This window comes from Callithrix jacchus, chromosome 18 (assembly GCF_049354715.1).
Source record: "Callithrix jacchus isolate 240 chromosome 18, calJac240_pri, whole genome shotgun sequence".
NCBI lineage: Eukaryota > Metazoa > Chordata > Mammalia > Primates > Cebidae > Callithrix > Callithrix jacchus.
In genome coordinates, this window is record NC_133519.1 from 34,279,214 (window position 1) to 34,292,405 (window position 13,192).

Consider the following 13,192-nt stretch of genomic DNA (forward strand, 5'->3'; position numbering starts at 1 on the left):
TAACCTGAAGCATGAGGGTCCTGTGAAGAGCCCTCATGAGAAGACTGATCAGAAGTGGAAGGCTGTTGCTGGGTATGTGCAGCTAGCTCTTGCTGCCTCTGTTGCTCAGCCTTCTTAAGCCTCAGTTGTTGCAGGCGCTTACGAAGCAAAGCTATCTCAGGCCCCCTTAAAAACTCTGACACAAACAGGAAAAGAAAGGTGAAAAGATAGTAATAAAATAGAAAATAATATGAATTTGATTATACATTAAGAAAAGAGGAAGGATATAAACAAAACACATCTCATAGAGGAATGCTATAAACTAATTACTGATAAAAAAGAAATTACTGGTCATTAAATTATGAGACAAACCATACATACACAACCAAATGTTTCTCTTTAACTATGATGAATTAGATACATATATTTCTCTAGGAATATTTAAGTAATTAAACAGAATGGAAATAAAAAGTCCTCCATAAGTACCAGATTTCAAAATGGTCATACAATAAAATTATACCAGAAAATAAACAAAAATTGAAAAATATCAGTTAAATAATCTGATTTATACACAAAAATTTGTTTCTTCATTAATTTCAATCAAATAACAAAATTCAGTTAAAATGATAAAAATCTATGCATTTAGAAACAACTCAGAATTTATTAAGAGCTCTAAAAAAGTGAAAGTTACATATTCTTCAGCTAAATATTTCATGTTAGAATTGCCATGTTTTTAATGTTATCTTTTAAATTCAAAAAGATTTACATAATCAGTATTTTTTTGACCTTTAACTGCAGTGATCAAGGATGAAAAGTAGAAAAATAACATTAAATTCTGTAAAGAGATATTTACTGAGTGTCTTCTACATATGAGGCATTGTTTTAGGCTCTGGGGATAAATAAAATACTGAACAAAACAGTCCCTATTCTTGTGGAGTTAATGTTTTGAGGGAAAAACAGACATTTGTGAATACACAACCATACAAGATGTTGAATATATGTGTTTTTGTCACATGGGGATAATTGCTATGAATTAAATTGGCAGGGTAAGGTAAAGGGGATAGTGGATAGTGATGGCAGGACAGGGGCTATTTTATATATGACCACTCAGGAAAGCTTCTCTCATAAGGCACTGCTTGAACAAACACCTCAAGGAAATAAGCAAGTAAACCACATAGATATCTGGAGGAAGAGCGTTCTAAGTGGAGAAAAGAACAAGTGCAAGTTCTCTGGGGGCAAGCGTATAGGAATGTGCAATACATTTTAAAGGTAAAGGCAGTAGAAATTGCTGATAGTTTGGATGTAGAGTGATCCCAAAGTTTTTGGCCTAGGTAACAAGAAAAACAAGTTACCATTTATTACAGTAGGGAACAATGAAAGAGGAAGGAACAAGTAGTGTTTGGGGAAATAATGAACAGACATCCAAGTGGAGAAATTAGCTAGGGACTAAATACAAAAGTTTAGAATTCAGAGGTGTACATACATGTATGTATATATACATATATAGAGTAAGTGATGACATAGAAGAGGTCTAAGAACTTAATCTCAAAGCATTCAAATGTTTAAGAAGAAAAAAAACCTGTAGGAAGAGCAAGAAAAAGCTTTGTAGGCTAAGTGATGAAACTGTGTCAAAAAGGATGGAGTAAGCAGTTGCGTCAAATGCTGCTAGCATACTAAAAAAGGTACGAAGTTCAAACCACTGGGTTTTGTACCATGGAAGTCATTGATGATCTTGACAAGAGTTGTTTTAGTTAAATAATAGGGACCAAAATCTGACAGCGGCAGGTTTAAGAGAAAGGGGATGTGATGAAGTAGAGACACAAAGTATATATACTCTTTGTACAACTCTTGGTATTAGTGGAGAACAGATAAATTGGATAATTATTTTCAGGGTTATAAAGAATCAAGGGAAGACAGGAAGGGCACTGTGGCTCACACCTGTAATCCAAGCACTTTGGGGGACGAAGGCGAGAGAATCACTTTGAGCTCAGGAGTTTGAAACCAGCCTGGGCAACACAGTGAGATCCTCTTTCCACAAAAAATAAAAATTAGCCAGGCATGGTGGTGCACACTTGTGGTCCCTTGGGATGCTGAGACAGGAGGATCACTTGAGCCAGGGAGGTCAAGGCTGTAGTAAGCCATGACTGCACCACTGCACTCCAGCCTGGGCAAAAGAGTGAGACCCACCAAAAATAATAATAATCAAGAGAAGTTTGCGGTTTTAGTCTGGGAGCTAATAGACATGTCTGTATTCTGATGCAAAATGTTTAACAGAATGAGAAAGATGATGCTTTAAAAAAAAGTGGAAAACTGCAGAATGATGTCCCTGAGTAGACCAGAGGCTGTAAGTTCCAGTGTATGAGGATAAGTTGGTTTTAAATACATGCATAAAAACCTTATCAATTATAATCAAAGGAAGGCAGAAAATATGCACAAAGATGTCAATAGTTAGAATTTCTGACACTAGCATCAAATTACACAAACTACCAAATAAACCTTCAGCCTCTCCACAGATTCTAAGAGTAAAAAACTTGGTTTACTGTTTTAGAAATCAATAATTCGAGGTACTAATTTCTTGTTACTGTGGCTTCTACTTATAAAGCATTTTATTCAATTAGCCAATTGGTAGTTAAGATTTAACAACTCAAATATCATAGTCATTCACTGTTAGTTCTTCCTAGAAAATTCTCTAGTACCAATAAGATAGTATTCATTGACAAACAAATGGAGATGCTCAATGGCACAGTGCCTTCTTTTCAGGTATGTACAGATGCCTTACTTATACTCAGAATGACAGTAACGCTTTCAGTAATATAAAATAAAGCATTATTATATAGCCATAAGGTTTGTCACTTTATACTTCAAAAAAAATCTACAAAAGAGATGCCATATATGTCAAATTTTGCTTAAAAAGCAGAAGAATACCCTCAGTTTCGTTGGAGTGTCAATCTCTCTATTGAGTTGCCAAATGTTTTATGAGTACATAAATCTCCATTCTAGAACCACTTGGTGAAATAGTAAATAAACAGCAAGATCTCAGTACATGTAGTGATGCTCTAAAACTTGAAAAAAATTAAGATTCATTTGTGATAATCTTATGAACCATTTATTCAATGTTTCCAGTGCTTTTTAAGTAAGAATTTATCTGCGTTTAAGGCTGGTTATATGGTGGCCTTTTTCTCCTTAAGTTGAAAACAAAATCAGGCTAGGAAGACAAGTCACCATATAGCCATTAACCAGGAAAAGCAAGTATTGAATTAAAAAGTTCAACCAGACATACCAGACTAAATAACAGTTCTGCTAGCACCTTGAAATATTGAAGCAGTTAAGATACACATACATTACATCCTTAAAAAGGTACACACAAGCATACATAACTTGTAAATATAAATAAATGCTTGGACAATTAGCTTTTATCAACATGAGCCAAACTGAAAATTCAATACAATACATACCTTGGGTGTTGTTTAAAAATGGCAATGACAAAAATTCAACAAGGTATTAGGAACTGCTACAGGAAAATTGTACTTTCATCTCCTCAAATTACAAATCCTATTCTTGTTTTCTGAAAGATTCCAGGATATTCTCCTAGTGGCTTAATTCCACTGAGAAAGAAGAACAATAAAAACAGCCACAGTTGACCCCAAAAAGGTCCACTTCGTTCTAACCTCACATCTTGCCTCTACGATAAATATAGTTTTTTTGTCCTGGACTCTGGATCATTTTTATATCTAATTTGGTGGCACTTTATCTGCCTGCTGTAAATCTGTCCTCTAGTCCTAACTTATTTCTTGTCCTGGTGATGATTCTTGTGCATTTTCAACTGGGACTGGTCACTTCTTCACTGACTTCCATGTTTCTCTGTTCTCTCCTTTAGTATCCCCCCAAAACAGCCATCAACCTAATATCTCCACTTGTTTCTTTCCTTCTTTCTTTCTTTCTCTCTCTTTTTTTTTTTTTTTTGAGACAGAGGCTCACTCTGTTGTCCAGGCTGGAGTGCAGGCAGTGGCATGATCTCAGTTCATTGCAACCTCTGTCTCCTGGGTTGAAGCAATTCTCCTGCCCCAGCCTCCTGAGTAGCTGGGATTACAGATGCCCACCATCACACCCAGCTAATTTATTTTGGTAGAGATAGGGTTTCACCATGTTAGCCAGGCTGGTCTCAGTCTCAAACTCCTGACCACAGGTGATCCGCCCACCTCAGTCTCCCAAAGTGCTGGGATTATAGGCATGAGCCACTATGCCCGGCCTTCCCACTCGTTTCTAACCTATAAATGGACTATATCTATCTGACTAGACTAGACCTTTATCCCATCTAAGGAAGCTACAATTTGGATTTTGGGCTTTGAAAACTGCTTGGATGTGGTGTACAACAGAGTTCTTCTCCAGCAATTTTTCTACATGGCTCAATTTAGCTATAACAATTCTACATAGGCCAAAATAAATTTGTAATTCCTGCTTATGAGTAAATAAGCAGGAAATCTACATGCAGACCACATCATATGCTATCTTTTTAAAATTCTGATGGTCTGAGTAGTCTATTTAATTAAAACACAGGGCAGGGAAACTTTAAGTGATTCACTTCTCTAAATGAGCCCTAAAGGTGAATTTTATATATACCGATATCCCCATCCAATTCAAAGTTACCACCTTCTCTAATCTGAAAATGAAAACAAAGAAATTAAACTATAACACACTGGGGAAAATGCCTTATTTAATACTCATTCAGTATAAAAAGATTCTTAATATGAGAATAATTTATAAATCATGAGCTAAATGAAAACATTTCCAGGTTTAAGTTAAGATATAACTGAAAGAATATCTGAGAGTCCTTACTGAGAAGAGAAGAAAATATCTGTAGTTATTCTTTTTTTTTTGAGACAGTCTTGCTCCATCGCCAGGCACCAGACTGGAGTGCAATGGCGTGATCTTGGCTCACCGCAACCTCCACCTCCTGGGTTCAGGCAATTCTGCCTCAGCCTCCTGAGTAGCTGAGATTACAGGCACGCGCCACCATGCCCAGCTAATGTTTGTATTTTTAGTAGAGACAGGGTTTCACCATGTTGGCCAGGATGGTCTCGATCTTCTGACCTTGTGATCCGCCTGCCTCGGCTTCCCAAAGTGCTGGGATTATGTTTTATAAATAAAATTATGAAGGTTTCATTTTAACCTACATAGTTTTAGCTCAAAGTCATATCTTTCTCATTTTTAAATATATAATTTTATAATCACATTTTAAAAAGCAGTCTTTAATTAAATGTTTAAGAAAAGAAAACATATAAAAATCAAAATGTCTTCAAATTCTGGGTGAGGTACATAGAATATGGTTTGAAATGGTCTGACATGAATTTAAAAAAAATTTAAGAATACAAAGGGTAAAGCAAAAAAAAAAAAAAAAAGAATCTATCAACTGATTTTAAATTCCAATTCAGTATACTTATCTTCCTAATTAAGCTACAAAACTCCAAAGCCAACACTGTGATCCCGCTAGATTCACTATTCTTCAGGGCATCCATTTTGCATATTATTTTCATACTCATATTTCTGTTTGTCCTTTTCATTCATGTATATATATGACCACACGATTTTTTAAAAGTATTTCTGTAAGTTACCTTAAAATGTTGTCTGAACAACCTAAAAAAAATTATCTACTCGGTCCTATGTGGTCTAGACAGTCAAAGGCAAACAATGGATCCAAAATGATAAATAGTTGGATATCTAATCACAGCATCTCTCTTCTAGGTGTTACCAAATTTTGGAAACCTAGTGGACACAACAAGAGTAAATAAGTGGGGCTAAAAGTACAATCTAAAGACTAAAATATAGCTAAATATATTCCATCCAGTCTATATCAGCTTAAAGATAACAAAATGTCTCATCATACTTTTAATCGTATCTTTATAGGGTAAATATTGTTAGGGAAAAAGATGCATACTCAGAGACAATATCCTCTCTTTATGAGATCTTATTCTAGTAAAAGAAATCTCATAAACAAATAATCAAAAGTGAAAAAATATATAAATATTTGTAAGTGCTTTTCAGAAAATAAACAGGATTATATAAAAGAGAATACAATTTCAGCAAGAAGAAAAAGGGAAGAGGACTTTACCTAGGGTAGTTATGAAAGACCTATCTTATATGGCATTTGAGTTGAGACCCAAGGAAAAGGAAGTTGGCCAAGTGATAAGCCAGGACAAGGGCTTCCCAGGTGTACTGAGAACAACACTAAGAACAAAGGAAGAGGCAGAAAAGGATTTCGCACATTAACTGAAAGCAACCAGTACATCTAGTGTAACAATGATCGGGTACTGAGAAAAAGGAATGAGATGAGTCTAGAGAGATAGGAAAGGGCAGGCCATATAAGTTCTTACAGGTCCACAGTAAGGAGTTTAATTTTTTTTTCTTTTGTAGTTGTATTTCTAAATGTAATTAAGAGCCTCTGAGGGGATTTCAACAGCCAAGTTATATAATCTGATTTAACATTTTAAAATACTCATTCTGGCTCCTGCATGGAGAATACATTATAATGGAACAACAATAGGTCCAGGGAGATCAATTAGGAGACAAGAAATGATGGTGAGATGAAAAGAAGTAGGACATAGTTTAGATACAGGAGCAAAAGGGCTTGTTGATGAACTGGCATGGGACTTGAGGGAAAAGAAGGAATCAAGAATAACTCACAAGTTATTAAAATAAACAAATGGACCAAGAGGGAACCAATTAGGGAACAGGAAGGGTGGGAGGCTGCATTAAGTTTTAGTTTGAATATGTAAATTTAAGATGTACAACAATAAGCCAGGTGTAGTGGTTCACACCTGTAATCCCAGCATTTTGGGAGGCCACAGTGGGTGAACTGCTTGAGGTTAGGAGTTCAAGACCAGCCTGACCAACATGGTGAGACCTCATCTTTACTAAACATACAAAAATTAGCTATGTGTGGTGGCAGGCACCTGTAATCCCAGCTACTTGGGAGGCTGAGGCAGGAGAATCGCTTGAAGCCAGGAGGCAGAAGCTGCAGTGACCTGAGATTGCACCACTGCACTCCAGCTTGGGCATAAAGACCTAGATTCTATATAAAAAAAAAAAAAAGTACAACAATAACAAAAAAATAGTATCAAAACAGCAGTCAGACACAAGAGGCTGGAACTTGGGGTAGATCAGATTGTTGATATATATTTGTGAGTCATCAATTTACAGGAGATATTAAATGCTGTAGGGAACTGACACAATCACCCAGAGAAAGAGTGTATATAGAGAAGAGAAGAGAGCCAGAACTAAGGGGTTCAATTATAATATTCAGAAGGACATAGAACAAGAAACATGAACAACAGTTACTGAAAACCCACCAAAATAAGAGTCAATAGGCAAATATGATAACCTAGATGCCAAGAAAAGAAAGTGTTTCAAGAAAGGAGTGACAGCTTATGTTAAAAGCAACCAGGCTGAAAAATCTAGTAAGGTACTAACAGAGAAATATCCTCTAAACTGGTAAATGTCACTGGTGACTTTTTGATTAAAAGTATTAGAGGAAAAGGGAGTTGAAAAGCAGATTGGGCTTGGTTAATAAATAAATGAAGGATGGCAAGAAAATGGAGATAGCATATATGAACAACTCTTCTGAGGACTCATTATGAAAGCAGTAGAGAAATAAGGCAATAGCTGAAGGAGAATGTGAGATAATTAAGAGAAAATTTTTAAAGTAAGAAGATAATAAAAGCATGTTAAGGCCAAAAGAAACAACTCAGGGGAAAAAAAAAAAAAAGGTAATGGTAATGCACAAGCAGGGGCAAAGACATTGAGAAGCTGGAAAGGGATGGCAACTACATTGGCTAGCTTTTAATAGGAGCAGACACATCCCTAAATGTGCTTCTGCTTCTATCACAATGTGAGTACAGATGTTGGAACTCTGGGAAATTATTGATAGCAGGAAAATAAGTGCTTTTCTTTTCACTATGAATGAAAGGTTAGAAGCTGGAAGTGGGGAAGGAATAAAGGGGAGTGTTAAGTTTGAGAGACATGAAGGCATAAAATAATCATTTTGTACAGCTGGAGAACATCAGTGTTGAAAAGGACTGCTCTGATGCAGTGTTGAGCACCCATTGAAATTTGTGGTCATAATTTTCTTCTCTATCCTTCAGGGATTCCACTGTAGACTAAGAGAAGGCAGACAAGTAGGTTCAACCAGAGATGGAGCCTAGCAAATTTTCATATTCCCATTGTCCCTTTCTTTGATACCAGTAAGAATGACGGAGGACATGTAAAAGAAAGGCATAAATATTTAAATAAAAAGGTATCCGCAGCAAGGCAAGTATAGACAGAAGCATACTTTATCATTTGTCTCTATGCAGTGAAATAATAGAAATCATGGTCATAAGCTGACATTCCCATATACTCTATTCACCCAATGGACAATTCCCAATATTCACAAACACATTTGTACTTCGGCTATGGCAAGTGCAAAAGAGATTGGAGAAAAAACAAAAACAAAAACATTTCAGCTTACTGCTGAAATGCTGAACTCCAAAATAATGAAAAAGCTCTTATCAGAACAATTACAGACATAACCTTTAGATGTTAAGTCTAACATCAAATCATTTTTCTCAGTAGTGATAACTACCTTGGTAACATGGAAACATTCTAATTATCTATACCTTACTCTACCAAAATTCTCTCAATAATCTCCTAGTTAAAAATATTTCCTTACTTTCTATAAATAATTTATGAGTAAAAGTACTGAGTAATGTTTCAACAGTCATCACATGATCACCAAAAATACTTTTTCTCTTCAATAATTCAAATGACTTGTCACATTTAATACTTACATTAATTACTGAAAGAAATTTAGCAATTTGAAATACAGTATTAAAATGCATTAAATAGCTTTAAAAAATAAAGTTCCAAATAGTTTACTCATAAACATGTTTAAGAAACAACTAGAATTGTTAAGATTCAGTCGAACCTGAATGTAAGCTAGAGTCTTGCTAAGTTTTCCTAAAAACTTATAATTGATCAAAATGTTCAACAATATTTCCAAAAATGCTATCACTTTAAAAATTCTTGCTTTTCCCAATTTTACCTGTTCTGAAAAACAAACTTTTAACTACTTCTGCCCTAAATTCCCAAATCTTCCAAAATATTTTATTTTCTCATAAATTAAAATGCTATGTCAACAGTGTGAAAACCTCGATTCTGTAACTCAGCTTTAGCTTATTATGATGGATAAAATGTACACAGTGTTAACAGTTATATAACTGACTCTGGCTTTTATTCCCATAGAAACTGAAAATGAATTACTAAAAGCGGTATATACTGATAAAAGAGTGCTTAAATTAAAACATCCCATATTTGGTAATCTGGCATCAGTTGCCAGAGATGTAAGAATAAAGTGACAGCTTGGCAGCTAAGCTGTTAGAAATTTTTTTATGGGTTTCAGCTTAGGCCTGCCAGCTATATTTCTAGCTGCTAATAATTCTGGCTCTATATTGAGTAAAATTCTTCCTTAGAAAAACCAAAGAAAACTATAAATAAATATCTTATTGGTTTTTATAATTACATGTATATAAAGTACTGAGTAAACTGTAGATTCATTTGTCAAAAATTACTATTATAAATACTAATACATTCCATAGTTAGGGGGGAAAAGTTGACCATGAGGACTTAAAATACTGAGAAGAAAATAGTATTTTAACAGAATGCAGAGGTTTTTTCCACTAGCATCAAGTACCAAGAAGATATGCATTTGGTAAAATAATTCTTTTTCAGGTAAATACTGGAGAAATAATTCTTTTGGTAAATTATATGTTGTTGACAAAAGACCATTATCAAATCAACCATAGAGTGTATACTAAAGGTACTGCATTATTTGAGGGAAAAGAATCAAGAATATAAGCAAAATGAAACTAATATTGATATTTTCACAATCACTTTAATAGAGACATAAAACCAAATACATCTAGAAAGATATTTTGGTCTATAGGGATCTATAAAATCATATTTAAGTCAGGTGCATTAAACTATGCCAAAACACTATCTTTTGGTACCTGCACTTTTAAAAGAATTGTTTTATATAAATTGAAGATTCCTGCTATTTGTTAAAATTCATGCAAGTAAGACACACTTAATTTTTGTGTTTAAGTTACATATCCATACACTACACGTCATTTTGATCATTTATTCCAACAAGAAGTTGATGTGATTTAGTATCTTTCAAAACAGCCAGTAAAGTTTTCACTATCAAAAATCATTAGATGAACCACAGCATACTTAGAGAGGAATATCCTCACCAGACTGATGATGTGTGTGGTGTCCAGATGCCTCAGCAGACTGCCTTTGTTCACTATCTGGAGAAGATAGCAAAGAAGTAGAATGAGGGCTTTCTGTGGGAGATGATGTCGAATGAGCCTGAGCTGACACTGTAGAGGATGTAGAAGGTTGAAGAAATTGTTCAGCTGGAGTATCTACTTCCATTGCCGTTTCACTCACTTCCAAATCAGGACTTGATGGGACCGTAGGAAGAGTTGAAATATCTGATTGACTTGTTCCACCTTCAAAATACATGTTAATACAAATTCACATTTTAAATATTTTCTAAAACCAACAACTCTAAACAGACGTGTTCAGAAAACACATTTCTATTTGCACACACAAACATATATATAATTTCAGTAATAATAACCACTGGTGATTTGGCTCATTTGACAAAATAGGCCAATCAAAAGGGGTAAAAATTTATCTACAACATATTCTTGCTAAAACAATCAATCTTTCCAATTACATAAAACTTATTTATACACAGAATTTTATCATATTTCCATTCTCGGAGCACATTAAAAAAAGGCTTAAAATGGGCAATCTCAGATTCTTTTACTTTTGAGAAAAGCAAAAGATACACACTAGGTCTAGTGGCAAGAGGAGGAACAAATTATATCCAATACCTTTTATTCTCTACTACTTCAAACAATACAGTAAGAATCTTGTGATTACTACAGATGTAAAACACGGTGTAATTTAGATGATATAAGTAAAACTGGCTTCAGTAAGTAGTTTTTGCCAGCTTTCTGATGACTTTAATTAATATGAAGACTTACCTCTGGGTCGAGATCTTCCTCGTCCTCTATTGCTTTGTGCAACCTCACTTGCTTCTTCGAACCATCTTGATAACATATCAGACATTCTCTGCATCAATGACACATTGGGACTCTGCTCTCCTATTACAATATAGGTCTTATCAGTGAATTTAATAATAAGTCAGAATCTTTCATTAATATAAAAACCTAGATTTGAAGGGCTTTAAAATGAAAGCATTTTTTTAAAAAATCAAATTTCCTAAATAAATTGTATGAATGTATATAAATCTATTAGCGCTTTCATCACATGTTACAGTAATTGTTTATATGAGTGACACTCCATCTGTATGGTAAAGTTCCTTGAGAACAGGGCTCATCTCCCCTTCATCTTTGTCTATTCTTAGGTACCTCTAAACCTCCCACCTCCTACCTCAACCTATATTTTTAGTTTTAAGAGTGCCCAGCCAAGAAGGGCTCATGAATTCTAAGTTTAATAGATTAAAAGAAAGATTTTCCCTCTCTCTAAGGCATTATAATCAAGTACAGAAACAAAATAGCCTTATATTTTTGCATGAAGTTTCCTTAAACTCGTTTTCATCATCATTTACTATAAGCAAATTCTAGATATTTAAAATTAGCTGGAACCAGAAAGTATTTCGTCTTCTCCTTCACTCATTTTCCTCTTTCAAATAAACAAGTTTTTCTAAGGGCATTTTCAAATACAATGCCAAATTTAAAATGTGACAACTCTATTCTACAGTCTTATAATTTAAAATGAAAATCATTCTGACATTTTCTGTAAAATCAGAGTTTCTTTTACACTTTACTGCCTTTATATAATGTAGCTCATATACTGGGGAATATGCTTTTGATCATAAAAGACATTTCAGAAGTCATTATAGTAAGATTTTGGTTACAGACCAATTTAATAAAATATAATTCTATAGAATTATAATTCATAGATTAATTCTATTTTCAAGTGTGCTACCTTAAAGGTCCCAGGGTAGTTTCTTATGCTTATCAAAGGCACTTGAACATTTTATGTGCTATTATAAAACTCTCAGGTGGAGTTTTCATTTCTCTTGATATCTAATAGAAAGGCAAAAATTGAGAAGTCTGACAACACCCAATGTACTATGGGGCAATGGGCATTGTTATACTTTCAGTGGGAATGTAAATTAGCACCTCTTTTTTGGAGAGTAATTTGATAACTATCAAAATTAAAAGGTACTTATCCAGTGACTCAGCCATTCCACTTCTAAGAATTTATCCTAAGATATATTTACATAAGTATACTAACATATATGTATAAGAATGTTCATTACAGCATCACTTAAAATAGTGAAGTCAAAATATTAATTTTATTAATATTATTTATCAGTTTTAATATTAAAACCAGAAGTTAAAATATTAATTTTAAAATACCACATACAAAGAAAAGCTGACCAAAGTACAGTTACCATCTCGTTCTCGTTCGCTCTCAGGCCTTGCTCTGGGTCCAGTATCTGACCAATCACCACGAAGTCTCAAACGCTTAACTGGTGGTTGTCGTAACTAAAAGAAAAGAACAGGCAAATTCTATGTAAGTCTAAAACTCATCTATTCTCAACTCTTAATGTCTATTTATTTCTATCTCACTACTTTCTTGAGTATGCAAATTAGATCTAGATGAAAATATAAAAGGCACTGGTATAAGCCACATCAGTCTTTTGAAGCACTCGTTCTGAGGATATATATCCACTGATGTTGACAGCCTCTATCTAATATCTTCAATCCAAAGAGTCTCAATGCAACTTTGAAATCATGTGTATGTAATTTCTAATCTCACCTGTATCACCTTCCAACTGACAAAAGGAAGATATTTTTAACCATCTTGAGCCTTAGTTTTCTATTGTGATGATAAATATAGCCTAGGTAAATTACCCACATACCTAACAAACAATGGGAGTCATCATTATTTTTACTTATTATTGAGAATTTACTCTTCAGTTCCCAAACACAATCCATTCCAACCCTTTATGACTTGCCTCAAGTTATCTATTCCTTTATGCTGCTCTCATTCTTGCCCTCTAACAATTTTTCATCCTACTTCAGAGAAAATGAAAATGACATCATTTTTTTAGCTGAATTCTATAAACTAAATCTAC

At 34.2% G+C, this 13,192-nt stretch overlaps 1 protein-coding gene across 18 annotated transcripts in view; it reads right to left on the reverse strand.

Annotated features, from left to right (window-relative positions):
- DCAF6 (DDB1 and CUL4 associated factor 6) overlaps positions 1-13,192 on the reverse strand; it is a 140,600-nt gene that overhangs the window by 58,706 nt on the left and 68,702 nt on the right. For 10 of the 18 annotated variants that reach the window (XM_078356344.1, XM_078356341.1, XM_035279217.3 and 7 more), the window contains 3 exons: positions 12,506-12,599; positions 11,067-11,186; positions 10,263-10,523 (listed from right to left, as the gene is read on the reverse strand). In XM_078356344.1, coding sequence (XP_078212470.1) covers positions 10,263-10,523; positions 11,067-11,186; positions 12,506-12,599 — 475 coding nt within the window. Of the gene's footprint in view, positions 1-4; positions 176-10,262; positions 10,524-11,066; positions 11,187-12,505; positions 12,600-13,192 lie in introns of all 18 variants that reach the window. The other 8 variants (XM_078356339.1, XM_008985086.5, XM_035279213.3 and 5 more) reach the window with 1 other exon arrangement.